Source organism: Bubalus kerabau, chromosome 6 (assembly GCF_029407905.1).
Source record: "Bubalus kerabau isolate K-KA32 ecotype Philippines breed swamp buffalo chromosome 6, PCC_UOA_SB_1v2, whole genome shotgun sequence".
Taxonomy (NCBI): Eukaryota; Metazoa; Chordata; class Mammalia; order Artiodactyla; family Bovidae; genus Bubalus; species Bubalus kerabau.
Genome location: NC_073629.1, coordinates 44,415,248 through 44,441,173, shown reverse-complemented (window position 1 = coordinate 44,441,173; position 25,926 = coordinate 44,415,248). Strand labels below are relative to the sequence as shown.

The window sequence follows — 25,926 nt, the reverse complement described above, 5'->3', positions numbered from 1 at the left end:
GACTACTTTATGGGGAAGATAGTTCCTCAATGATCAATTTCAATTTCTCCATTTGTAATTATGATCCTAATATAGATATAAGGCTATTCATTTTGCTATACCAACAAAACCTGAGATTCAAACTTAAAGAGAAAGTAAGAAGGTAATACAAAAATTCTGGGGCCAGATGGTAGCTTCCCTGGTGGCTCAGACGGTGAAGAATCTGCCTGCAATGCAGGAGACCAGGGTTTAGTACTTGGATCAGGAAGATCCCTTGGAGAAGAGAATGGCTACCCACTCCTTTGAAGGGCCCCCACTCAATATTTCTTTGTGCAAATCTAGAACAAAAACTTCCAGCTACACAAATGTTAAAACTTGCAATCACTGTCTAAACTAAAATCACAGATTTGAGGACAAAATACAAAATAATTTTTCAAAACAAAAAAAGTTCAAACTTTTCAAGTTTAAAGAGTAGCCAAGTACACACAGAGGCAAACTAGACAGTTTCAGTACCCAGTTCAGTTCATGTAGTATCACATATTGTGGACACCATTCAGAATACTTATGACTTCAAGAACATTCTTGATCCAAATATTTTAAATATTGTCTTGAATTGACTGACTGAAAATGAAAGCCTCAAGCGAAGGTATCACAGTGGAACAGCACTTTTGAAAACACCCAAACCCGAAAACAATGCCAAGGGAAGGGCAGCTTCCTTACGCTGCTAACAAAGGCAGGAAAATGAATAAGGTGAATGTCCTCACCAAAAGCTCTGAGTCAAAACAATACACTTCGAGTTCAGCTCAGATGGTCCTTTTATCCTCTCTATGGTGCGCACTGTACACGATTATGAAAGCCACGAGGTCTGGATGTGCGAGTGGTGAATTGAATTTATTTTGTTGAGACACAGATAGCCCTTGATCATGGTGGAACAGTAATTGTAGACTCTAGACTCTTGCTTTTCTATGATTTAAATCATTGCTAACACTTTTTTACAATGCTAATTACATTCATGTCCATTTGTAAACTGAGTCAAAGGAAACTAAAATATAAGATTCTAAATATGTTAAATATTAACTTCTCATTTTATCTACACATGAGAAAAGAAATTATGGAACACTGGAATTTTCTTTGATGGGTGCTTGGGGAATTATTTTGCTATGTATGTTTCATTTGTTAATAGATTTGTTTGTTTTCCTGTGGCTATTTTGGACAGGCTATTAGATAAGTAAAGCTGAGCTCAGAAAATGGATGTTTTCTTCATCTCCAAAAAGTCCGACAATTATTCTAAATATTCTTTCTCACTAAATTAAGTAGTTATTTTAATTCTAGGAAACTCAGCGTGAAAGAACTTTAAGTTGTTCAAAGATAAAACAGAATGCTTAACCATACACACTCTTCGAATATCCACTAGTAGAATTTTGGTACTAGTATACCTCTGGCGTGCCTCGATTCATGGGGTCACAAAGAGTCGGACATGACTGAGCGACTGAACTGAACTGATACCTCTGAATACTTCACTTACAGAAAAGTTTTAATCTTTAAACAAATTCCTAAGGAAAAATAGTTATAGATTGTGAGCAGTTTTAAAAACTCAGTTCCACAAATTACCAAAATGATTGACTTGGCTTGTCATGCATAGTATGCTATTCTAGGCATGTATTAATACATGTAGTTAAACGTGGTGTCATGGTGTCTCATTACAACTGAGGGAAAATAGAGGTAGGATGATGTAATGGGCTGGGGTGGAACTTTGGGTCTAGACAAGCCCAGATTTAAATCCTGGTTTCACTGCGCACTGAATATGTGATTCCCTGATAGGTTACTGAATCTTTTCAAGTGTTGATGTCCAAATACAGACAAAACCCTTCACTATGTGGGAGTTGCACCTCTTGTGAAAGAAGACAATAATCCAACCAACCAACAGTCAAAAGAGTGCATTATATAGTATTGTAAAAATGATAAGGGTTATGGCAAAAAATCCTAAAGAAGGAAATGGCAATCCATTCCAGTATTCATGCCTAGATCCCATGGACAGAGAGGCCTGGAGGGCAACAGTCCACAGGGTCGCAAAGAGTTGAACACGACTGAGCAACAAATACATGGCAAAAAATAGAGCAAGGTGAGGGGGATTGCTAGAATCAGAGAGAGAGAGGTTTGTGGTTTTCTATAGTGTGGTCAGGGGAGACCTCATGGAGAAGGTGATATCTTGGCAAAGACTTAAAAGAAGGTCAGAGAATGAGCCATACAGGTGTTTGGAGTAAGTGAGTTCCTAAGAGCCTAGGGCAGAAAGGGAGAGTCTAAGCTGTAGATACAAATAAATGCATGCATGCATGCTCAGTCACTTTAGTCATGTCTGACTCTTTGTGACCCTATGGACTGTAGCCCACTAGGCTCCTCTGGTGTCCATGGGATTCTCCAGGCCGGAACACTGGAGTAGATGGCCATGCCCTCCTCCAGGGGCTCTTTCCAACCCAGGGATGGAACTTGCATCTCCTGTGTCTCCTGCATTGGCAGGCAGATTCTTAACCCACTGAGCCACCTGGGAAGCCCAATAAATAAATGCAGTCTTGGCGTATAAATGGCATTAGAATGAGATGAAATGAGATCCCTAGGGAGTGAGTAGAGAATAATAGAAAAGGAAAAAGCACCAACAGAACCCTGGTGTTCAGGTTGGGGAAAAGAGAAGGAATCAGCAAAGAAGGCTAGGAAGGAGAGACTAGTAAGGTAGGAGTAAAATCAAGAGAGCGCGTATCCTGGAGGCCAAGTGAAGAAAGACAGAAAGAGGAATCAACTCTGCCCAATGCAGTGAATAGTTCAGGTAAGATGAACATCTACCCTTTAGATGGTCTTAAAGCCTATTGTATTTCCCTCACTCAGCCTCTAAATCATAAAGCTCAAATTACCTAACAAAGAAATAGGCATATTGTCAACTCAACTATGTAGAAAATCCTAGCATGACTATAAAGCAGTATCCAGAATCTCTTGGAATTTATGTGATCACCCCATTTATTAACACACGTGTGTGTTAAGTCACTTCTGTAGTGTCTGACTATTTGTGGTCCCATGGACTGTAGCCCACTAGGCTCCTCTGAACATGGGATTCTCCAGGCAAGAATACTGGAGTGGGTTGCCATTCCCTCCTCCAGGAGATCTTCCTAACCCAGGGATCAAATCACATCTCTTACATCTTCTGCATTGGCAGGCAGGTTCTTTACCACTAGCACCACTTGGGAAGCCCTTATTAATACATACCTGTTTCTTACTTGTGTATAGCAGCTAAATCCCACCACATACTAGAGACCAAAAGGATGTGAAAATACTCACATGGTCCAGAGATATGGGAGAGTAAGAGTCAAGAGCAAGAAGAATAGAAATGGACTGGTCCATGGGGTCACAAAGAGTTGGACACAACTGAGTAACTGAACTGAACTGAACTGAACTGATCACATAATAAATCTGAGGGCCAAGATGCTTTTAATGATTCTATCAGAAATAAAGAGTTTTCAAACAGTACTTTGGAGATCAGTCTAGTTCAGTTGATCAGTCGTGTCCGACTCTTTGCAACCCCATGGACTGCAGCAGGCCAGGCTTTCCTGTCCATCACCAACTCTCAGAGTGTACTCAAACACATGGAATCAAGTCGGTGATTCCATCCAATCATCTCATCTTCTGTCGTCCCCTTCTCCTCCCACCTTCAATCTTTGTCAGCGTCAGGGTCTTTTCCAATGAGTCAGTTCTTCGCATCAGGTGGCCAAAGTATTGGAGTTTCAGCTTCAGCATTAGTCCTTCCTTCAGGACTGATCTCCTTTACGATGGACTGGTTGGATCTCCTTGCAGTCCAAGGGACTCTCAAGAGTCTTCTCCAACACCACAGTTCAAAAGCATCAATTCTTTGGTGCTCAGCTTTCTTTCTAGTCCAACTCTCACATCCACACATGACTACTGGAAAAACCAGAGCTTTGACTAGACAGACTGTTGTTGGCAAAGTAATGTCTCTGTTTTTTAATACGCTGTCTAGGTTGGTCTTAGCTTTTCTTCCAAGGAGAAAGTGTCTTCTAATTTCACGGCTGCAGTCACCATCTGCAGTGGTTTTGGAGCCCCCAAAAATAAAGTCTTTCACTGTTTCCATTGTTTCTCGTCTATTTGCTATGAAGTGATGGAACCGGATGCCATGATCTTAGTTTTCTGAATGCTGAGTTTTATGTCAACGTTTTCACTTTCATCAAAAGCCTCTTTAGTTCTTCTTCACTTTCTTCCATAAGGATGGTGTCATCTGCATATCTGAGGTTATTGATATTTCTCCCGGCAATCTTGATTCCAGCTTGTCCTTCATCCAGCCTGGCATTTCACATGATATACTCTGCATATAAGTTAAATAAGCAGGGTGACAATATACAGCCTTGACGTACTCCTTTCCCTATTTGGAATCAGTCTGTTGTTCCATGTCCAGTTCTAACTCTTGCTTCTTGATCTGCATACAGATTTCTCAGGAGACAGGTCAGGTGGTCTGGTATTCCCATCTCTTTCAGAATTTTCCACAGTTTGTTGTGATCCACACAGTCAAAGGATTTGGTGTCAGCCTTTAGAGATCTTTATTCTCCTCTTTTGCTCTATTTGCTTTCCACATCATTTATCACAGTGGCTATCATGAGAATGTGCCTCTCAGACATCCAACTATCGGAAAATAATTGACCACAGGGTCCCAGCTGTTGTACTCTGAAATCCATCCCTGTATTTGCTCTAAGACCATGCCTCTTATGGAGAAGGAAATGGCAACCCACTCCAGTACTCTTGCCTGGAAAATTCCATGGATGGAGGAGCCTAGTGGGCTACAGTCCATGGGGTCGCAAAGAGTTGGACACGACTGAACGACTTCACTTCATGCCTCTTAAGAGTTACTCCCAGCCGTTGATTGAATCTAGCAAGAATGCTAAAGTAGGCTCATTCCTGGGAGACACAGGACATCTTGGTGGCTGACTTTGGCTCCAGTGCTCTCTGATAGACTTGCCAATCTTCCTTGAACTGTACAATAAATTGGGCTGTTTCCACCCGATTTTCCTTCACTCTAGTCAGATTTGCACCATGTTCTGACCACTCTCCCAGACCTCCCCATCTCCAGCCTTTGCTGTCTACCTCTCCATTCTCTCTCACACTGTCAGTCTCCTAATAAAATCAAACATATTTAATCCATCTTGGACTGAGACCAACATAGTCATCTTCTCACGTCCTGTGTTTTGCTTGTTTATTGTATTTTATGTTTTACTGCCCATTAGAATGTAAGTTCCAGCAGAGCAGGAATTTTGTTTATCCATGTATGTCAAACATCTAGCAGAATGCCTAGTACATTGTTGGTGCTCAACAAATTTGTGCAGAATAAATGGACAGCAAAGGCTTACAATTAGCAAATTAGCAAATTCATATTATCAATGAAATAACTGAATAAACACATGATCATCCCAATCAGTTATCACAGCTTTGCTCCCTCCTCAGTTCCCTGATCCTCTTATCTAATCTAGCCCTTCCCTTACACTAGAAAATACTTGGGTTTCCCCATTACAGAAATGAGATTTGAGAGGTAAATTGTTTTTAGGAAAAGATCCAGGTAAATAATTGGATGACTGCCATCTGTTCTGGGCAGCCAATATGCAATTTTGACCGAGATATTTATCACTATCATTCTCTTGTCTTTAATTTCAGCCAGGATCTGCAGATAAACAAAACTGAAATTTTTGATGGTTAAATATTCATCCAATAGCAATCAAACTTGGTCCATACCTGATCAATTCTCCCATTCTCTAGTCTCCCTAAATGTCTCTTGAGGATGGACGAGTAAGGACAAACTATTCTCAAATATAACTCCAGATTCTGGAAACAGGGTTCTATGGTGGGATGGCTTTAAATGACAATATGGGGAAGTCTTTTCTCACTGGGGCCACTAAGTTTACTTAAGGAGATTCCTACAGGGTTCCAACTAAGGGGTTTAAGCCCAGCTCTAAGTGTTCTGGAAGCTAGGGAGGAGGAGGCTGGGGGCCCAACTCTTTCTCACAAAGGTGGATGTAATCTTCAGCCTATCTTGGGCAGACCTGATAAATGACTGTTAGAAAATCCAGGTTCCAGTCCTGGCTTTGCCGCTTATTATCTGTATGGCAAATGACCTCTCTGATCCTCAGCTCCCTAATTTTTAAAATAGGGCTAAAATCTTCCAGCCTCTTGTAAGACAAATCTAATGTAAAGAATTTGCCTTTGGAGAGTACTCACAAATATTAGCCATTATTATTACTGATATTGATAATGCAAAGGAAAGTAAACCATTTGTTCGATGTTTGGGTTGTCCTTTTAACTTCTTTAGCTGAATGTTGATATGAAAGTGCTTGACAGCATCTACACATATAACAATGAGGTAGATGGTAATTAGGATTTATTGCATCAAAATTTAATTAAAGAAAGGGTAGGGGAAAGAAAACAGACAAAGTCAATCATAAAGCTTCCAAGACTGCTTTGAGCTAAGAGTTTCACTGGGCTTGACTTCTTTTTTCCAAAGGGCCAAGGAATTCTCACATGGTGTCAGACTACATGAGTTACAGAATGTCTCATCACACTTTCAAAGTCTCCACACTCCTTTCTCCTGTGTAACTGGTGAGGTCAAAATGGCCACCTTCCTGAGTGTCATTGCTGAACAAGGTGCAAGAAAGAAATCCATCCCATAGAAGTCCAAGACAGAAATAACAGAGAGTGGTCTTGACATTTAAACCGCACTGAACACAGCCGATGGACCAAGTTCTTAACAGAGTCACGTCACTGTCTTTAATTTCTCCATGACCTAAAGATTCCAAACTTTGAAACAAACTGCTGGAATAGGAGGAGAAGGAAGAGGTGAGGACAGCCTGATATAAATTTACCACTAGATTAAATTCTAAAGTTGCTCCAGAATTTTGTATTAGTATCTGAAAGCAATCAAAGGAAGAAAAGCAAGCAAGTGACTTGGCCCAGTCAAGGTAAGGCTCCGTCTGGTAGAGAGAGAGTAGGGGTCACCAACTTTGTACAAACACACATTGACCCACACGTGCAGAGGTCTGGTTGTGTGTGGCTAGAGCAGAGGCCGATGAAACACAGAGCGTGGGCTCCTGGTGCTACTCCTAGAGAAGAATGAATTGGGAAAGGAACAGTTAATAAGAAAATGTGCCTTGCTCACTGCGCACGTTGCAACAAAGAGCTGGCAGCTCCTGAAGGAAAAGGGCTTGTGCCGCTGCCGTTCAAACTTGTCAGTCAGCCTGTGCCAGCAGCCTCAGCGTCTGCCTCCCCGGCACACCCTCATTACATGTGTCTGTCTGGGCTGATCTGTACATCTGCTCAGAGACGCTCCTGCCGAGTCGGGGATTTCTGCTTTTCTCCACCGGTGCAGGAGTGGCTCTCTCCTGGCTTCACTTGTCACCTCCACTCCTCTCCCCAAGGAGGCTCCTGCTTTATGGTAGCTTTGGACTTCCCTCACTGGCTGCCTGTCCCCGACTTCTAGAATGGAAGAAGCTGAGCTGGTGAAGGAGAGACTCCAGGCCATCACAGTAAGTCTGCCTAGTTATAACTCACAGAGGCGCTTGCTTACAGGGACGACAGACACGTTGCTTGCTGCCCCTGCTGCTGAGCCCCGTTAGTGAAAAAACAGAACTGTCAGCTTTCACGGGCAAGTCTCTGCCGCTCTCTTAACCCTGGTGACCCTCTGTAGCTCTTGGGCTTCCGAACCTAAGTAGAGAGCAAATGTTCTTGATTTTCACAAAAATCGTACCTATGTTTTAAATAGCAGTCAGAAGCTTTTAAGGCAGTTTGGCTACACTATCGTGTACCTGAAAAACATAGATTTTCCTTACATTTATGTTTGACAAATACTAGATCAAGAAACTGATCTTCAACTTGGAAACTTTTTAAAACAATTAATTCACCAAAAAGTGAAAATCTTTTAAAAGGAGAAGAAAAAAGAAATTAAGAAAACAACTTGATGCTTTTTATTTGTAGTTGTGGTAGTGTGTTCCACAAAGCCTCACAGAATTAAAATGAATGTCATTGTACTTTAGCTAAGGATTAAACAAGAGAAAAGTAGGTAAAAGCACGTATCAGATTAATTCTAAGATATCAGTTTCCAGCAGAGTCACAAACTGAATAAAATCCTGATAAAGGAATGTAATGCATGCAATGCAATGGATTTGGAAAATATTTTGTTAATACCAGGAAGGAGAATAGTGAGTGCATTTTTTATGTTTGTTCTGGGAAAAAGTCAAAGTATGAAATGAATTACTTTCCTTAAGTGATCCAGCTTTTTTTCAATTTTACAAAGTCTTCTATTTGGCAGTCACCTGGAAATCTCTGGCACAATCATTTATCATTGGCTACAATTTATTATATAATTTTTTTTAAGAAAAAACACTTTAGAAATCAACATCCCATTTTTTTCAGCATTTTCTGACACTGAAATTAGCTGTCAAGAGTACTGTTCAAAAACTGATGCATAATATCACAGATGTGGGTTTATTAATTTAAATGTATAGTGGACATTACTATCTATAAAAATAACTCTTTCCTGTCTTGTGAAAAGAAAACTGATGCAAAATTAGAGTGAATAGAAAGATATTATTCTTTGCTCTTCAAATTCTCATAGCATAAATTATTATTATGCTAAGCCCAATTTAGAATTTTTATTAAACAGATACGAAGTTTCAGTTCCCCCCAGAAAGCATTCAGTAACTTGAAATATTTGCTCAGCCAATGGTTTAGGAACCAAAAGTCCACAGATAAAGTCAGCACTTTTCCATGAGGCAGTGCTCTCAAGATGTCCAACTCCTAATTAGTTCATTTTCCTTTCTTCAGAAAACCTTGGTTTGGATTATTGTTTGTTTTGCTTTGTTCTTTTTGTTGTTAAACTCAGCCACTGTTTCAGCTGTCTTGCTTTAAGGGACAGGAACTGGGCCCTGCTCTGTTGTTTTTGGCATGGGTCTTTTACATCACAGCTGTTGTCTAAAGGTTACTTTATCAGACTGTGTGAGTTGTGTGGGCACAAGCTCTGCTTTTCCTGACCCTTCTATCTCTTAATTAACTAAATTAAATCATATATCCAATGAAATCCACCCATAGCTCTTTCTTCCACATTTTCCTTTTTGAATCGCAGCCTACCCTTACTTCAGCCCTTATTACACCCGCTGCACTTTACAACTCATACTGAAGCAGCGCATGTTCTAAGGGTAAGACCGCACTCAGGAAAACTAGGAATTTTCACTGAGGGTTCCAACTTCAAATAAAACTAGGACAAAAGTCATAATGCTTTAAATATCTTACAAGCAGACCAGAGAGTAAATAGATTCCTGAATATACTGGTATGTACTTCTATGATGATTAAAAAACAATAATAATAACTAATTTTTGGATTATTTCATTACCTTAACCATATCCCATTAGAAAGAATAAGCATATCTAGAAAGTAAAATTACAAAATAATTATATTTTGGAAGTAAAACACTGTATAAAGTTGTAGAGAAAAAATTGAGAAAAGTCTATGGGGACAAATTTCCCCTAGTCTATACCTCACTGGACCAAGTCCAGTCACATAGGTCAGCACTGAGGATGAACAAATGGAGCACTGGTGTGTCCATGGAGACAACACATCCACTCATGTCCCTCCCGGACGCCCTGGGAAATGCCAGCTCTCTCCACCCTTGCCTTGCCCAGGAAGCCACCTCAGCTATTCCCCTTCCCCCTAGGGAAATGAAAACACAGTGTCCAGAGAGTTTTCAGGGATTGTCTCGCTTTGAGAAGCACTTAAAATCTTCAGACTCTCAGACCTAGACTAAAATTCAGAGACGATAATCTCATCTTAACTGTTTTCATTCTATTTCCCTACACTGAAATACATTTTATAAGAACAAGATTTTATATTTTAAGAACAAAATCAAAAGACAGTTGCCCAATGGAACCAAACACAGCGATTCAGACTTCACTTTATTAGAAAACAAAACTTTCAACATTCTAAGATCTATTTGATTTTCATACTAAAATTTATTCCTCTAATTCTTCGCTGAGAAATGAAATAATTTTCACTGCAATATTTATTCCATGTGATTTTGAGGGTCCAAAAAGTCATTATTTCTGCTGTAAGAAATTTTAAAAATAAATGTATATGCCTGAAACTTGATAGAATCAAGTGCCAGTCTTCTTGTTCCTCTCTTGAAAAGAAACAGATTGAACACAGCAAGTAGATGGAGTGTGACATTAGGCTCTCAAATTGAAAACTAAATTACTGTGATGGTGTCTTTATTTCTCATACCAGTAAGGTGAATTTTAGATTGTTTAGAAGGCTTCTCAAGACTTAAAGGGAATAAAAGAAAAAATTATGAAAGTACACAGAAACAATTGTTTACATAGGGTACTTTATTTGGTTGGAGAAGGAAAGAGCAACCCAGTCCAGTATTTTTTCTGTTAAATTTCATGGACAGAGAAGCTTGGAGAGCTAAAGTCCGGGGAGGTCACAAAAAATGGGACACAACTGAGCAACTGAACGTGCATTTCATTTGGGTATACCAAGTATGGATTCTATTTTGTGTACTCACTCTCATGTTTCTCCTTCATTACCTTATCCAGGTACAGGTATACCTCGGAGATACTGCAGATTTGGTTCTAGATCACTTTGATAAAGCAAATATCACAATAAAGTGAGTCACATGAATTTTTCAGTTCCCAGTGCAGACAAAATCTATGTTTCAACTATGTAACATAATGCAATATTAGTATGTCTGAAAAATAACACACATGCGTGAGTACTAAGTTTCTTCCGTCGTGTCCGACTCTCCTCTATGACGCTTAACTCCAGGCTCCTCTGTCCACAGGATTCTCCAGGCAAGAATACTGGAGTGGATTGCCATCCCCTCCTCTAGGAGATCTTCCTGACCCAGGGATAGAATCCACATCTCTTAAGCTTCCTGCATTGGGAGGCAGGTTCCTTACCACTAGCGCCAGCTGGGAAGTCCGCAATGTAAAAAATACTGCTAAAAAATGCTAACTATCATCTGAGTCTTCTGAGAGTTGTAATCTTTTTGCAGTAGTAGCATCAAAGATCACTGATTACAAAGACAAACAGTGTATGTTTTCACTTGTATGTGAAACCTAAAAAAATAAAGCAAATAAACAATTATAACAAAGCAAAAGCAGATTCACAGATACAGAGAAAAAACTAGTGGTTACCAGAATAGGGAAAGGGGTTGGGTACAGGCAAAGTAGTTAAAGGGGATTAAAGGTACAAACTATTAGCTATAAAATAAATGTTATAAGGACATAATGTACAACACAAGGAATATAGTCAATATTTTATATACCTTTGTATGGAGTACAATCTATAAAAATATTGAATTGCTAGGTTGTACACCTGAAACTAATATAATATTGTAGGCTAACTATGCTGTTGTTGTTTAGTTATTAATCCATATCCAACTCTTTTGTGACCCATTGACCTAGCCCACCAGGCTTCTCTATCCATGGGATTTCCCAGGCAAGAACACTGGAGTGGATTGCCATTTCCTTCTCCAGGATATCTTCCCAGATCAGGGATTGAACATGCGTCTCCTGCATTATCAGGCAGAATTCTTTATCACTGAGCCACCAGGACAGCCCTCAAGTCACTATGCTGCTGCTGCTAAGTTGCTTCAGTCGTGTCTGACTCTGCACGACCCCATAGACGGCAGCCCACGAGGCTCCCCCGTTCCTGGGATTCTCCAGGCAAGAACACTGGAGTGGGTTGCCATTTCCTTCTCCAATGCATGAAAGTGAAAAGTGAAAGTGAAGTCGCTCAGCCGTGTCTGACTCCTAGTGACCCCATGGACTGCAGCCTGCAGGCTCCTCCATCCATGGGATTTTCCAGGCAAGAGTACTAGAGTGGGGTGCCATTGCCTTACCTCAATTAAAAAAAAAAAAGATTGCTCACAAAGGGAAAAAAACAAGAACAAAGATCACTGATCATACATCACCATAACAAATATAATAATGAAAAAGTTTGAAATATGGCAAGAATTATCAAAATGTAAAAGTGATCAAAAGCTGTTAAAAAAAAATGGTGCCAATAGACTTACTCTGTACAGAGTTGTCACAAACTTTCAAACTGTTTTAAAAAAGCAGTATCTATGGAAATAAATACTATATATCTAGCGAAATAAAAGTGAAGCACAATAAAACGAGGTACATCTGTGCCAACTCTTAACTTACTAAATTAATTAATTAATCTCTAAGTATCTCTTAGCCAAAGAGTTTAAGTTTTCAATTATAAATGTAAAACAGAATACTTCAAACTAAGTAAATATCATATTGATTAAAAAGTTTCTTGAGGCTTAAGTTAGAAGACAGTATTTTAACAAATAGCTGATTTTTATACTAAAGGAGAACTATTAAAGTAGGCTGGCAGGTAGAAATGCACTTTAAATATTATCAGAACTGAGGCTACCAATGTCTCCAGTGTTCTCTGAAAGAATGACATGAAGGACTGAGTTATCTCTTCAGAGTTCCTCTCTGGAAGTAGACATGGTACACCTTGAAGAATGATGAAATGGCCCAAGTGGAATTTCCCACAAAACAGAAATATCTTCTGATAATCAGTAATATCCTATATACTGTTCCTACCCTCCTTCCCAAGCAACACATTTTCTTATTTCCATTCCCATGGTGGCACTAGGAAAATATTGTTACTAAATAACAGGGGATACTCAGGCTGGAAAACTCATAGATCTTAAACTGCAGGAGATCATAGAAGTGCATAAAAATAGTACTTTTGGGCCGGGGTTGGGGGGACAGTTAGTGAGCTCAAAAAAGTCCTGAGAACTAGAATCAATAGATAGAGAACAAACCCAGCTGAGGAGAAAATGGGTAAGAATAAAGCTGACATTTTTACTTTCATCCAGGTTTAACTTTTAGCTGTTAGAAATACACATTATCCACTCATTCTCTCATTCCTTTTTTCCATTAAAGGTTATTGAGCACTTACTAAGTGCCAAACCTCATTCATTTTTCACTTCAACAATATATGTACTCAGTCTCTTAGCCATGTCTGACTCTTAGCAACCCCATGAACTGGAGCCCGCGAGACTCCTCCATCTGTGGGATTATCTCAACATGAGTATTTCCTCTTCCAGGGGATCTTCCCAACCCATTTATCAAACCTACATCTCTTGCGGCTCTTGCATTGGCAGGTGGGATTCTTTACCATTGAGCCACCTGGAAAACCCTCAACAACATACAATATTTATTTAAGTGTCATGCTTTTTAAATGAAAAGAAGTGAAATAAGAGGAATTAGGAGTGTCAGAGGGGCTTCCCTGATAGCTGAGTTGGTAAAGAATCTGCCTGCAATGCAGGAGACCCTGGCTCGATTCCTGGGTGCTCGATTCCTGGGTCAGGAAGATCCCCTGTAGAAGGGAAAGACTACCCACTCCAGTATTCTGACCTGGAGAATTCCATGGAGTGTATAGTCCATGGGGTTGCAAAGAGCTGGACACAAATGAGCAATTTGCACTTTCACTTTCAGGAGTGTAAGAAGTGGGATGGGATAGGTTGCAATTTGTAGTAAAATGGTCAGGAAGGGCCTCAAGGAAAGGGTGACATTTGAACATGGGTGAAGGAGGTGAGCTTGTCAAAAGTTAGACAATGGCAGTAATCACAAGAACAAGCAGCTGCCTAGGACTGACTCCATTTGGTAATGAGCCATATAAAGCCCTGACACTGGAATTTGAGCAACAGAGCCAGATTTGCCAGCCAAAGCTGCTCATGACGCAAAATAATCAAGAGCTCTACATTTCCCCAGATCCACTCCCTATTTGGTTCCACTCCCAAGGAATTTTTTCTAGACTTATAAACATAGGAATGTAGGAGGCAGAAAGTTCTTTGTATAAAACAGAAATCTAGTCAATACAAGTGAAAGTGAAGTCGCTCAGTCATGTCCGACTCTTTGCGACCCCATGGACACCAGGCTCCTCTGTCCATGGGATTTTCTAGGCGAGAGTACTGGAGTGGATTGCCATTTCCTTCTCCAAGAGTCAATACAAAGACCACTATTAAAACAGTAAGATAAGCTATGGTACATATACACAATGGAGTATTACTCAGCCATTAAAAAGAATACATTTGAATCAGTTCTGATGAGGTGGATGAAACTGGAGCCTATTATACAGAGTGAAGTAAGCCAGAAAGAAAAACACCAATACAGTATACTAACGCATATATATGGAATTTAGAAAGATGGTAACAATAACCCTGTGTACGAGACAGCAAAAGAGACACTGATGTATAGAACAGTCTTATGGACTCTGTGGGAGAGGGAGAGGGTGGGAGGATTTGGGAGAATGGCATTGAAACATGTAAAATATCATATATGAAACGAGTTGCCAGTCCAGGTTCGATGCACGATACTGGATGCTTGGGGCTAGTGCACTGGGACGGCCCAGAGGGATGGTATGGGGAGGGAGGAGGGAGGAGGGTTCAGGGTGGGGAACACATGTATACCTGTGGCAGATTCATTTTGATGTTTGGCAAAACTAATACAATTATGTAAAGTTTAAAAATAAAATAAAATTAATTAAAAAAATTTCAAAAAAAAACAGTAAGATAAATACACATAGATCCTAGTTACTTCTCTTTTTTAATTCATCAATTCTGTTTCTGGCTGTGCTGGGTCTTCGTTGCTACCTTTGGACTTTCTCTAGTTGCAACACGTAGGCTTAGTGTTCAGGCTCTTGACTATAGAGCTTAGGCTCAGTGGTTGTGGCACACGGGCTTAGTTAGTCCTTGGCATGTGGGATCCTTCCAGCTCAGGGATCAAGCCTGTGTCCCCTGCACTGGCAGGCAGATTCTTAACCACTGGACCACCAGGGAAGTCCCTCTAGTTACTTCTTTAGCACATGCTTCCTCTCACTGGACACTCCACCTCATCTCATTCACCTTTTTCCCGATATCTGGTATTTTCTAACAGTTCATATGACAGTTAATGACCTCAAAGCAGGATCTGCTACATAATTTGTGAGGCCCAATACAAAATGAACATGTGGGGACTCTTGTTCAAAAAGTATTCAGAATTTCAAGGTGGTAACAGCAAAAGTTTAAAAACATTCAAATGAAGCTCTGGGCCCCTCTGAGAGTGGTGCCGCCACGTATGCCTTCTCAGGTCATATGTCCAAGAAGCCCAGTTCATCTCTTCCCTATTCATTCCTTCTGTACAAATGAGAGCATAAAAACAAGTGCAAACCAGCCTGTATGTCAACAGAAGTTAGACCCTAACATGTATTTGGATCATTGTGTTGTTTAGAATTCTAAGGACACCTTAAAGTAATAATGACTAAAAGGAAGCATAGTGAACCATTGTTTCACTGCACCTCGTGGTTAAGACGGTTATGGAAAGAACTCCCAATTTGCCATGACCGTCCCAAGACATCCACATAAAGATGGTACGTGGAGATGTAGGAATCTCCTAAGCAAAGATGTCCTGTGCCAGTATATTCAAACAATAAAGCCTCTGCACAATTTTCCACAGTGCTATGCTAAGATTACATGTTTCTTCCAGAGAGGGAAAGGTTTCTTAAAACAAAAGTGCTATGCCACATTTCTTTGCCAAACATAATAGCCCACCCACAAAGGAGACCATGTGATGAGGTACAATAATTTTGATGCCTTGTTAAGGAAACTACTTTTTGATAATCAGGGATGGTTTTTCCAGTGTGCTATGGAGTGATAATGCTATTCTGCCAAGCCCTCTACTGACAAGGATCCCCATAAACATCCTCAACATTACTAGATGGTGAAAAGGAAGAGCTGCCTCTTTAGAAAACTGTGATTAAAACAAGCCAGAGACTAAGTGACTAAATCTAACACGAGTCTAAACAATACAGTGTAGTTCAGGCTAGAACCAAAGCAGAGTTTCTACTTCATAATCTACAGACTGAAACTACCTAGCTTCTCTAAAAATACGGTCAGAATATTTTAATTTATTCAACTTATTTAAATGGCAGTGGTGTCATTCTGGGAAACTCAAGAAGTTTCCTCACCAGGAGCCCTGTGACATGTCAACTTTCCTAAAACACCATAGGAATAATTTGAGTGAGATCCATACTTATGGTTTTTATGTAAAACCCCAGTGACTGAGTGAGATTCACTCAAATCATTTTAGACATACAACCAGGCAATTTTCTGAACCTCTAGCTTCTGTCTTAAGCATGAAGTTTTCAATGTGTAACTGCATGAATAATTGACATGGAGTGATACAACATGTTAAAAGGAGACATAACAGCTACTCAAAATCAATCTATACTACCAAATCTAGATATAAAGACATCTCAAGCACAAGAATTCTGCAATTAAAAATAATAATAACACCAAACTCCGAGCCCATCTCTTCTCTACCCCACCCCTCTTGGCAACCACAAGTCTGTTTTCTATCTCTGTGAGCCTATTTCTGTTTTGTAGATGGGTTCACTTGTGTCATATTTTAGATTCTTCAAATAAGTGGTACCATATGGTATTTGTCTTTCTCTTTCTGATTTACTTCACTTAGTATGATAATCTCTAGGTATATCCATGTTGCTGCAAAGGGCATTATTTCATTCTTTTTACAGCTAAGTATCTGTATATACCACATTTCTTTATCCTTTCATCTGTCAATGGACATTTAGGTTGCTTCCATGTCTTGGCTATTGTGAATAGTGCTGCTCTGAACATGGGCTTTTCTGGTGGCTCAGTGGTAAATAATCCACCTGCCAATGCAGGAGATGCTGGTTCAATTCCTAGGTCAGGAAGATCCCCTGGAGAAGGAAATGGCAACCCACCCCAGTATTCTTGCCTGGGAAATCTCATGGACAGAGGTGCCTGGAAGGCTACAAAAGGCCACATGGGTCACAAAAGAGAGTCAGAATGACATTGACTAAACAACAATGAACATGGGGTGCATGTATCTTTTTATTTTTTTATCTTTTTGATTATATAGTTTGGGAAGTTTGGGGTTAGTAGATGAAAACGATTACATATAGAGTGGATAAGCAACAAGGTCTTACTGTATAGCACAGAGTACTGTATTCAATATCCTGAGATATTGATATTCTCAGGATATTCAATATCCTGAGATATTGATATTGATATTCTCAGGATATTCAATATCCTGAGATAGAAAAGAATATTTTTAAAATGTATACATGTATGTATAACTGAATCTCTTTGCTGTACATCAGAAATTAACACAACTTTGCAAATCAACTATACTTCAATTTTTTTAAAAAATAGAAAAAATAATAACTTTGGGGATTAATATATGCATGCTACTGTATCACTTCATGGCAAATAGATGGGGAAACAGTGGAAACAGTGTCAGACTTTATTTTGGGGGGCTCCAAAATCACTGCAGATGGTGACTGCTGCCATGAAATTAAAAGACGCTTACTCCTTGGAAGGAAAGTTATGACCATTGTTGGTAAAGTAATGTCTCTGCTTTTGAATATGCTATCTAGGTGAAAGTTATGACCAACCTAGATAGCATATTCAAAAGCAGAGACATTACTTTGCCAACAAAGGTCCGTCTAGTCAAGGCTATGGTTTTTCCAGTGGTCATGTATGGATGTGAGAGTTGGACTGTGAAGAAAGCTGAGCACCGAAGAATTGATGCTTTTGAACTGTGATGTTGGAGAAGACTCTTGAGAGTCCCTTGGACTGCAAAGAGATCCAACCAGTCCATTCTAAAGGGGATCAGTCCTAGGTGTTCTTTGGAAGGAATGATATGCTAAAGCTGAAACTCCAGTACTTTGGCCACCTCATGCGAAGAGTTGACTCTTTGGAAAAGACTCTGATGCTTGGGGATTTCTTGGTCCACATTCCCATCCCCATTACAACAGGCTCAAGAGATGCTCATCCAGCTTCTCCTTGAGCACTTCCAAAATCAGGTGGATTAATATCTCTCAAAATACCCTATTCCATTTAAGAAAAACTCTCTGTGCTGTGTTCTGACATAATGTGCCAGAATCCAGTTTCCTTTAACTTCTTCCCAATCATCTTGACTCTAGTCACTGAAGCTGTATACCTTCATTTTCTTGATTTCAATCATTCCTCATATTACAGGCTCATTCTAGAAAGTGAAAGTGAATGTTGCTCAGTCGTGTCCAACTCTTTGCGACCCCATGGTCTGTATAGTCCATGAAATTCTCCAGGCCAGAATACTGGAGTAGGAGAGCCTTTCCCTTCTCCAGGGGATCTTCCCAACCCAGGGATCAAACCCAATTCCCCCGCATTGCAGGCAGATTCTTTACCAGCTTTTAAATGTCCATGTCACTTTTAAAATTTGGTGCTGAGAGTTGAATAGAACACTAACCTGTACAAAGCGTTTAATACTGTATATAATCTCCTTTGTTTGGTGAATTGAATTTCTACTGATATATTTGGGAAGTGATATGGGGTGGTATAAAAAGCATTATCTTTGGAATTTATAGAAAACTAGGCTGTATACCAATTCCAACACTAGACCAACCTTAGGATTTGGGGATGCTGATAAACTCTCTGGTCCTCACATCAGTGTCTCTAAAATTAATAGCAATTAAATTGAAAACTCAATATTCAAATATACAATGAATATACAAAAATCAAAAGCTTCCTGAAAAACAACAGTCAGAAACTGTAATGTAAAAAAATGAGACATGACCAACCATGCATGATGTAATGTGAAAGTAATCCATTCCTGATAGCTACATTAAAAAAAAAAAAAGTTAAAGCCTAAAAATAATTTTATTTAGGAAATGTGAAGAATTTATATGAAGAAATCTTTATGTTTTATACCTACTAAGGAACTGCACAGGATATATATAATGAAATTTTACTAAGTGATATATATGTCTAGAGAGACACACTGTTTCTTGAGGTAAAGTCTGAAGACAAAAAATGTTCTCACATATTTTCAAATTTAACTTTAATGCAATTCCAATCAAAATCTCTAAGGAAGCATTCTTATTCACTTCTGGTGGCACAATGAAATTGTTAAAACAGGATAATTCTGCAATCAGTAAAAGAAAACTCAGAAACTGTTTTACCATTTGACCAAGAATGTTATTAACAAGTAAACAAATACTAAAGAAAAATAAGAGATGCATACAAGATGTATTCTTAAGACATTCATAAGATAGCAAAATCATTTGTTAGAGTTTTTAGTAAAAAGTGGAATCCAATTCAATGTCCAAAAGTAGGGATTAGCTGAATAAATACAGTGCACAGATACAGGTTGGTAAATATACTTGCAAATATGTACATATATATATATATAATGGAATAATAAGTTTCCATTAAAAATAATTTAGAAGACTAATGACGTGGTATATCATCATTTCATGATATGTTAAGAGAAATAAGATTACAAAATGTGTAACAAACAATTCCAGCTTTATATGAGGTATAACATATCATGCAGATGTAAATCGTATATAACAGTATCAATCTCTGATTATCTCTGGATAATGATAATTATTATTAGGAGTAACTTTTAAAATTCTACCAGTGTATGTGAGTTTTTATCTGCTTCTTTGGCTGTTTGTTTGGTTGGCTGGTTTGTTGGTTGGTAATTTTGGTTTGGTAGACAGTGATGAAGCATAAGGAACCAGCTGAATTTTCCATTTAGTTTCTATCGGAATTAAATAAAATGATTGCAAAATTCAATGGGAAAAATAAAGTACTGCTACTAATCAAGATATTTTAGAGGAAAGCAACAAAGGAAAACTTGCCCAATAAAATGTCAATTTATCTCATTGGTGGGTACATAGTATTAGTACCAAAATCTATAACTAAAGACACACAGAGATAAACTGGAGCCAGACCCTAGTATACAATTTTTAAATGTAAATGATAAAATTAGCAAATAAAAAAGTAAACCAATTTGAAAGAATTAAGTTTCAAATTTAGTTAAAATTTGGGGGGAAATAATTAGACCCTCAGCATGTACTATAAGTCAAAATTGATTCAGCTGGATTTAAGAGTGTTTAAAAAACTCTTTAGAAAACTAGAAGAAAATATAGATGAATAATTACTGTATCTCAAAAAGTAAAAGATACTAAAAATATAAAAGCAAAAAAAAAGGGGGGGGTGGAGCTTCCCAGGTGGCACTAGCGATAAAGTACCCGCCTGCCAATGAAGGACACATAGGGACAAGGGTTCATCCCTGGCTCAGGAAGATCCCTTGGAGGGGGGCATGGCAACACACTCCAGTATTCTTGCCTGGAGAATCCCCATGGACAGAGGAGCCTGGCAGGCTACGATGCATAGGGTCACAAAGAGTCGGACAGGACTGAAATGACTTAGCACAGCACAGCACATAGGAAAAATAACTTTCAGCACTTCTAGAAACAACATAGATTTTTAAAAAATTAAAGGAAACTAGGTGACATTATTTACAACCAAGTATGGCAAACAAAGGAGGCTTCCCAGGTGGTGCCAGTGGTAAAGAATCTGCTTGCCAATGCAGGAGAGCCAAGAGATGGCAAACAAAAGGCTGCTATTCTTAATTCAAAGAACCCGTGTATGTGTGCTTGTGTGTGTGTGTGTTCAGTCGCTTCAGACTCTTTGTGACGCTATGGACTGTAGCCTGCTAAGCTCCTCTGTCCATAGGATTCTCCAGGCAAGAATATTGGGTTGGGTTGCCTTTTCCTTCTCCCAAAGAACTCTTTCAAATTGTTAATTAAAAAATTAATAGGCTTTACAAAAAAAAAAAAAAAATGGACTTCCCTAGTAGCTCAGCTGGTAAAGAACCCACTTCCAATGCAGGAGACTCCAGTTTGATTCCTGGGTCAGGAAGATCCCTGGAGAAGTATTCTTGGGCTTCCCTGGTGGCTTAGTTGGTAAAGAATCCGCCCGCAATGTGGGACACCTAGTTTCGATACCTAGGTTGGGAAGATCTCCTGGAGAAGGGAATGGCTATCCACTCCAGTACTCTAGCTTGGAGAATTCCATGGACTATACATGGGGTTGCAAAGAGCCCGACACGACTGAGTGACTTTCACTTTCACTTTACCAAAAAATAGGTAGACATCATGGCTTCCCTGGTGGGAAGAATCAGCCTGCAATGTGAGAAATGTGGGTTCGATCCCTGGGTCAAGATGATCCCCTGAAGAAGGAAATGGCAACCCACCCCAGTATTCTTCCCTGGGATATCCCACAGACAGAGGAACCTGGTGGGCTATAGTCCCTGGGGTTGCAAAAGACTCAGACATGACTTAGCAACTAAACCATCACCACCAGGTAGCCATCACAAAAAGTTTTTACATAATTAATACAAATAGCCACGAAAATTATACACAATATAATATTTGACCACAGTAATCTTATAAATTTCATTAAGAGATCAAAATTAGACTAATTTTTCTTTATTTATACTGCTTAAGGATCTTTCACATATAATATTCCTACTTAATAAGAGTGAGGTAATATACACTGCTTTGCAGAAATGTAAGTTAAAATAACTTTTCATTGAAGCTTTTTACCAATCTGGAAACATCCATACCCCTTGATTAGGTAACTACATTCTAGGGACCTATTCTGAGGAAATAACCAGACAGAAGTGGTCGAAATTTTATAAACAAGGAATTTCATCATACAGCTACTTATAAAAGCAAACGATTAAAAACAACCTAATGGGTGGAAAAAGGGAAACTGATTAAGCAAGTTATGCTTTTCTGAATAAAGTTGAGTTATTTTAAAATTCAATTACATGAGAAATGTTCATGACACAGTATTAGGTGCAAAAGGTAAAAAAAATAAAAAACTGCATAGGGGCCTCTTTGTGTGCTTTGTGCATGTATTTTTATAAACATAGTTATCTGTTTTAAGCATTTTGAAAAAATATTGGAATAAAATGTATCAAAACATAGATAGTAATTATTTCTAAAGTAGTGGGATTATGGGAGATTTTTATATTTTTCTTTAAAGTTGTCTAGATTTTTCAAACATTCAAACATGCAATTAACATCCTATAAGTTTCATAGTTCACCTTTATTAATAATAAAATTAATCATTAATTTGGGTTCCTCGTTCCTAACAGACAAGATGTTTGAAATCTTGCCTTGGTCATCTTTTATTTCATTGCTTCCCAAACCTGGCTGTTCATTAAAGTCATCTGGAGCAGGTTTTAGCAACAAATCATCCAGTGCACCCCCACTTCACCCTTGAAATCTCTGGCTCAAAGAATTAGCTCAATATGTTTATGTTTACTTGCTTATTGGGCTTGGTTTTGTTTTTCTATCTCTATAGTTTGAAAAAAAACTGTTAAGACAATCACTTTCAAATAAGTATTCCTCTCTGTTCACATTTACACAATTTTAGCAAAGAAAAAAATAAGAAATTTTGTCAAAAGTCATGCTGAAACCAAGATATACTGAATTCTCATGATCTAGATACCTATGCTCCACAGTTGCTTTACCTGCATAACAGGAATAAACATGATCCCTACTTCCTGACAACTTGGGGAAAATTAAGTAATTGATATATTTAAGTTCATTAAGTATTCCCGACGCATAAAGCACTCAATCAGTTCAGTTCAGTTCAGTCACTCAGTCGTGTCCGACTCTTTGCAACCCCATGAACCGCAGCACACCAGGCCTCCCTGTCCATCACCAACTCCCAGAGTTTACCCAAACCCATGTCCATCGAGTCGGTGATGCCATCCAGCCATCTCATCCTCTGTCATCCCCTTTTCCTCCTGCCCTCAATCTTTCCCAGCATCAGGGTCTTTTCAAATGAGTCACCTCTTCGCATCAAGTGGGCAAAGTATTGGAGTTTCAGCTTCAACATCAGTCCTTTCAATGAACACCCAGGACTGATCTCCTTTAGGATGGACTGGTTGGATCTCCTTGCAGTCCAAGGGACTCTCAAGAATCTTCTCCAACACCACAGTTCAAAAGCATCAATTCTTCGGCGCTCAGCTTTCTTCACAATCCAAATCTCACATCCATACATGACCACTGGAAAAACCATAGCCTTGACTAGATGGACCTTTGTTGACAAAGTAATGCTCTGCTTTTCAATATGCTGTCTAGGTTGGTCATAACTTTCCTTCCAAGGAGTAAGTGTCTTTTAATTTCATGGCTGCAATAACCATCTGCAATGATTTTGGAGTCCACCAAAATAAAGTCAGCCACTGTTTCCCCATGTATTGGCATGAAGTGATGGGACCAGATGCCATGATCTTAGCTTTCTGAATGTTGAACTTTAAAACAACTTTTTCACTCTCCTCTTTCACTTTCATCAAGAAGCTCTTTAGTTCTTCTTCACTTTCTGTCACCCTGCTTATTTAACTTATATGCACAGTACATCATGAGAAACGCTGAGCTGGAGGAAGCACAAGCTGGAATCAAGATTGCTGGGAGAAATATCAATAACCTCTGATATGCAGATGACACCATCCTTATGGCAGAAAATGAGGAAGAACTAAAAAGCCTCTTGATGAAAGTGAAAGAGGAGAGTGAAAAAGCTGGCTTAAAGCTCAATAAACAGCTAATCATCATCATCTGCAGATCTTAAAAATTTAAGCAAAAGAAATACTTTTAAATTTTTTTAATAATCAAATATTATCTCTTAGATGTTCCTTGTCTAAAAACAAGACTGTTTAATAATTCATTCTACAACTTTGAAAAAGAATTAATCAAAACATTTAATAGTCTTTAAATATTCCTAATTCACCTTTGTCTCTGTTCAAAAAACTGAGTCATGGATATATATGACTAACTCATGTTGATGTATGGCAGAAGCCAGCATAATATTGTGATGCAATTTTCCTTCAATTAAAAATAAATAAGTTTGGGGAAAAAAATAGGTCATATGCCACCTTCAGCCTTCTGATGTCTCTTCACTTCACCTAAGATTCCAAGACTATTTGACATTTTCCTGTTGTGTCTATAAATGTTTCTGCTCCCTGAATTGAAACCCATCAGAGTCTGAGCAGCTGTGTCTTCAGTGGTTTATTTCTTCTTGGGCTTTGAGTTTCCTATAAGCATATTTATTCTACAATTTCCAGGATCAAGATTATTCTCCTTAGTCAAAAAAAAAAAATTGTAGTAAAATAGGAGTGAAGTAGTTCATCTCCATCTTGCTAATATTACACTGTGTATCTCAGCAGTAGTCTTTTTGCTCTCAACATAACTTTTTATATAATTTATCTTTACACGCATGCTTTTTGTACCCTTAGTGTTTCCCACATGCTTCCCATCTTCTCATCGCCCTGCATCTGTACCTTATTTACACTGTTACAAATGGGTAACCACCTGTTCATCTGTATTCTTGGTTTCATGAACTTTGGGGAAGCTCCCAGTAAAAAAAGTATTTAGTTTGGTTTTGTTTAGTTTTCTTTTTACTTGAGATCATTTTTAATTGTGTATCAATATTTCCATTTGTAAATTGCCTATGCTTCGTGATCTATGATCCCTCCTGAAATGTTTGACTCTTTTTCAACAAATTTTTACAACAATTTTTCAAGAAGTTTTTTCAAGAATTTTAAAAATCTACTTTCACTGAAGTGTAGTAAACCTGTAACTATGCTCAGTATTCTTTTCTGTGAATATTGGGTTAGGGCATCCCTTTCCTTCAAGGTTACTATTATCTGCACTTCACCAGTAAGTTCTGCATTGTTGATAGTATTCAAATCCAAACAATTAGCTTCTATTATTGTTCTTCTGAGACCTTAAACAATGAAAATATCAGCAAAGATAGTCATGAAGTTATAAGATACTGCTACCAGAATGAATCTGAAACCATTTGCCTAACTGAATTGGCCCAATTCACCAAGTTCTATTATCAATAATATCTCATTGGTCCCCAAATAAACTTCCATATGGATTCCATTCCTCCAATACCCCTAAATGTAGATGCTTCATAAGGTTCTGTCTTTAGCTGTCCCTTACTTTTCATAAATACGTCTCTTGTCATGCTTTGACATAGTCTCCTGGTCTCAGCTATCCCTTCCAGAACTCTGGCATATTTATCTCTGTTTCTCACTTCTGATCTCTCTTCATCTAATATTTCAACTACCAGCCAGATTACTCCATCTGGTTTTCCCAAAGACACCTCAAAGGTGCTGTGAATCACCATCTTTCCTCCCAAACTCTCTTTTCCTGAAGTACCTATTTCAATGAATGATTCTGCTCTCCTCTCAGTTACCTGGGCATCAACAACTTGTACTCCAATTCGACCTCTTCCTCTCCTGCATCCATACATTGTCAGTTGCCAAGTCCTGCTAATTTTAACTCCTTGGTATTTCTGAAATCCACACTTCCTGTTACCTCTTGTTCCAGCTCTCTTGATTTTATGTATGAGTTGTAAATGATCATCCCCTTCAAGTTGTCCTCCTTCAATATCTACACAATCAAGCTATTTTAAACTTCTTAAAATGTGATTTAAACTCTATTATTCCTCTCCCTCTGAAAACCTTTCATTACTCTCTATCTCAACATGTAAATTAATTCTAAACTTCATGCCCTGCCTTTCAGTATTTTCTATTGAGGATTTAGCCTCATTTCATTTTCTTATTTTATTTCCCACTACTCTCTTTTCAGCAATTTAGATTCCAGACTTTTTATTCTGAATAATGTCCCAATTTTCTACATCAGGCCTTTGCTCACAATGAGCTTGAATGCCTTTTCTCCCCGCCCTCCAGTCCCTAGCAACTACCAAAAGTATTATTTTATTTGGATGCTTCTTCAAAGCCTCTCCTAACCATATCATGATCTAGATATCATCACTTCTTGTCTCACCTCAACTCTCACCATACCTCACTTGTGCCTTAGTGATGACATTTATCACTTTATTTCTTATAGGTCCCTGCACAAATGATTTTCCTTCTTTAAGACATGTAACTTCCTTGGTGAAAGTATTTACTTCTGAGTAATCTTCAAACATCGAACAACTCAGAGTTGCCTTGACAAAAGCA

General features: G+C 38.6%; 1 protein-coding gene across 1 annotated transcript in view; it reads left to right on the top strand.

Annotated features, from left to right (window-relative positions):
* Window positions 1–7,098: 7,098 nt before the first annotated feature.
* PALMD (palmdelphin) overlaps window positions 7,099–25,926 on the top strand; it is a 61,690-nt gene continuing 42,862 nt past the window's right edge. The window contains exon 1 of the mRNA XM_055585008.1: window positions 7,099–7,541. Coding sequence (XP_055440983.1) covers window positions 7,497–7,541 — 45 coding nt within the window. The 5' untranslated portion in view covers window positions 7,099–7,496. The remainder of the gene's footprint in view (window positions 7,542–25,926) is intronic.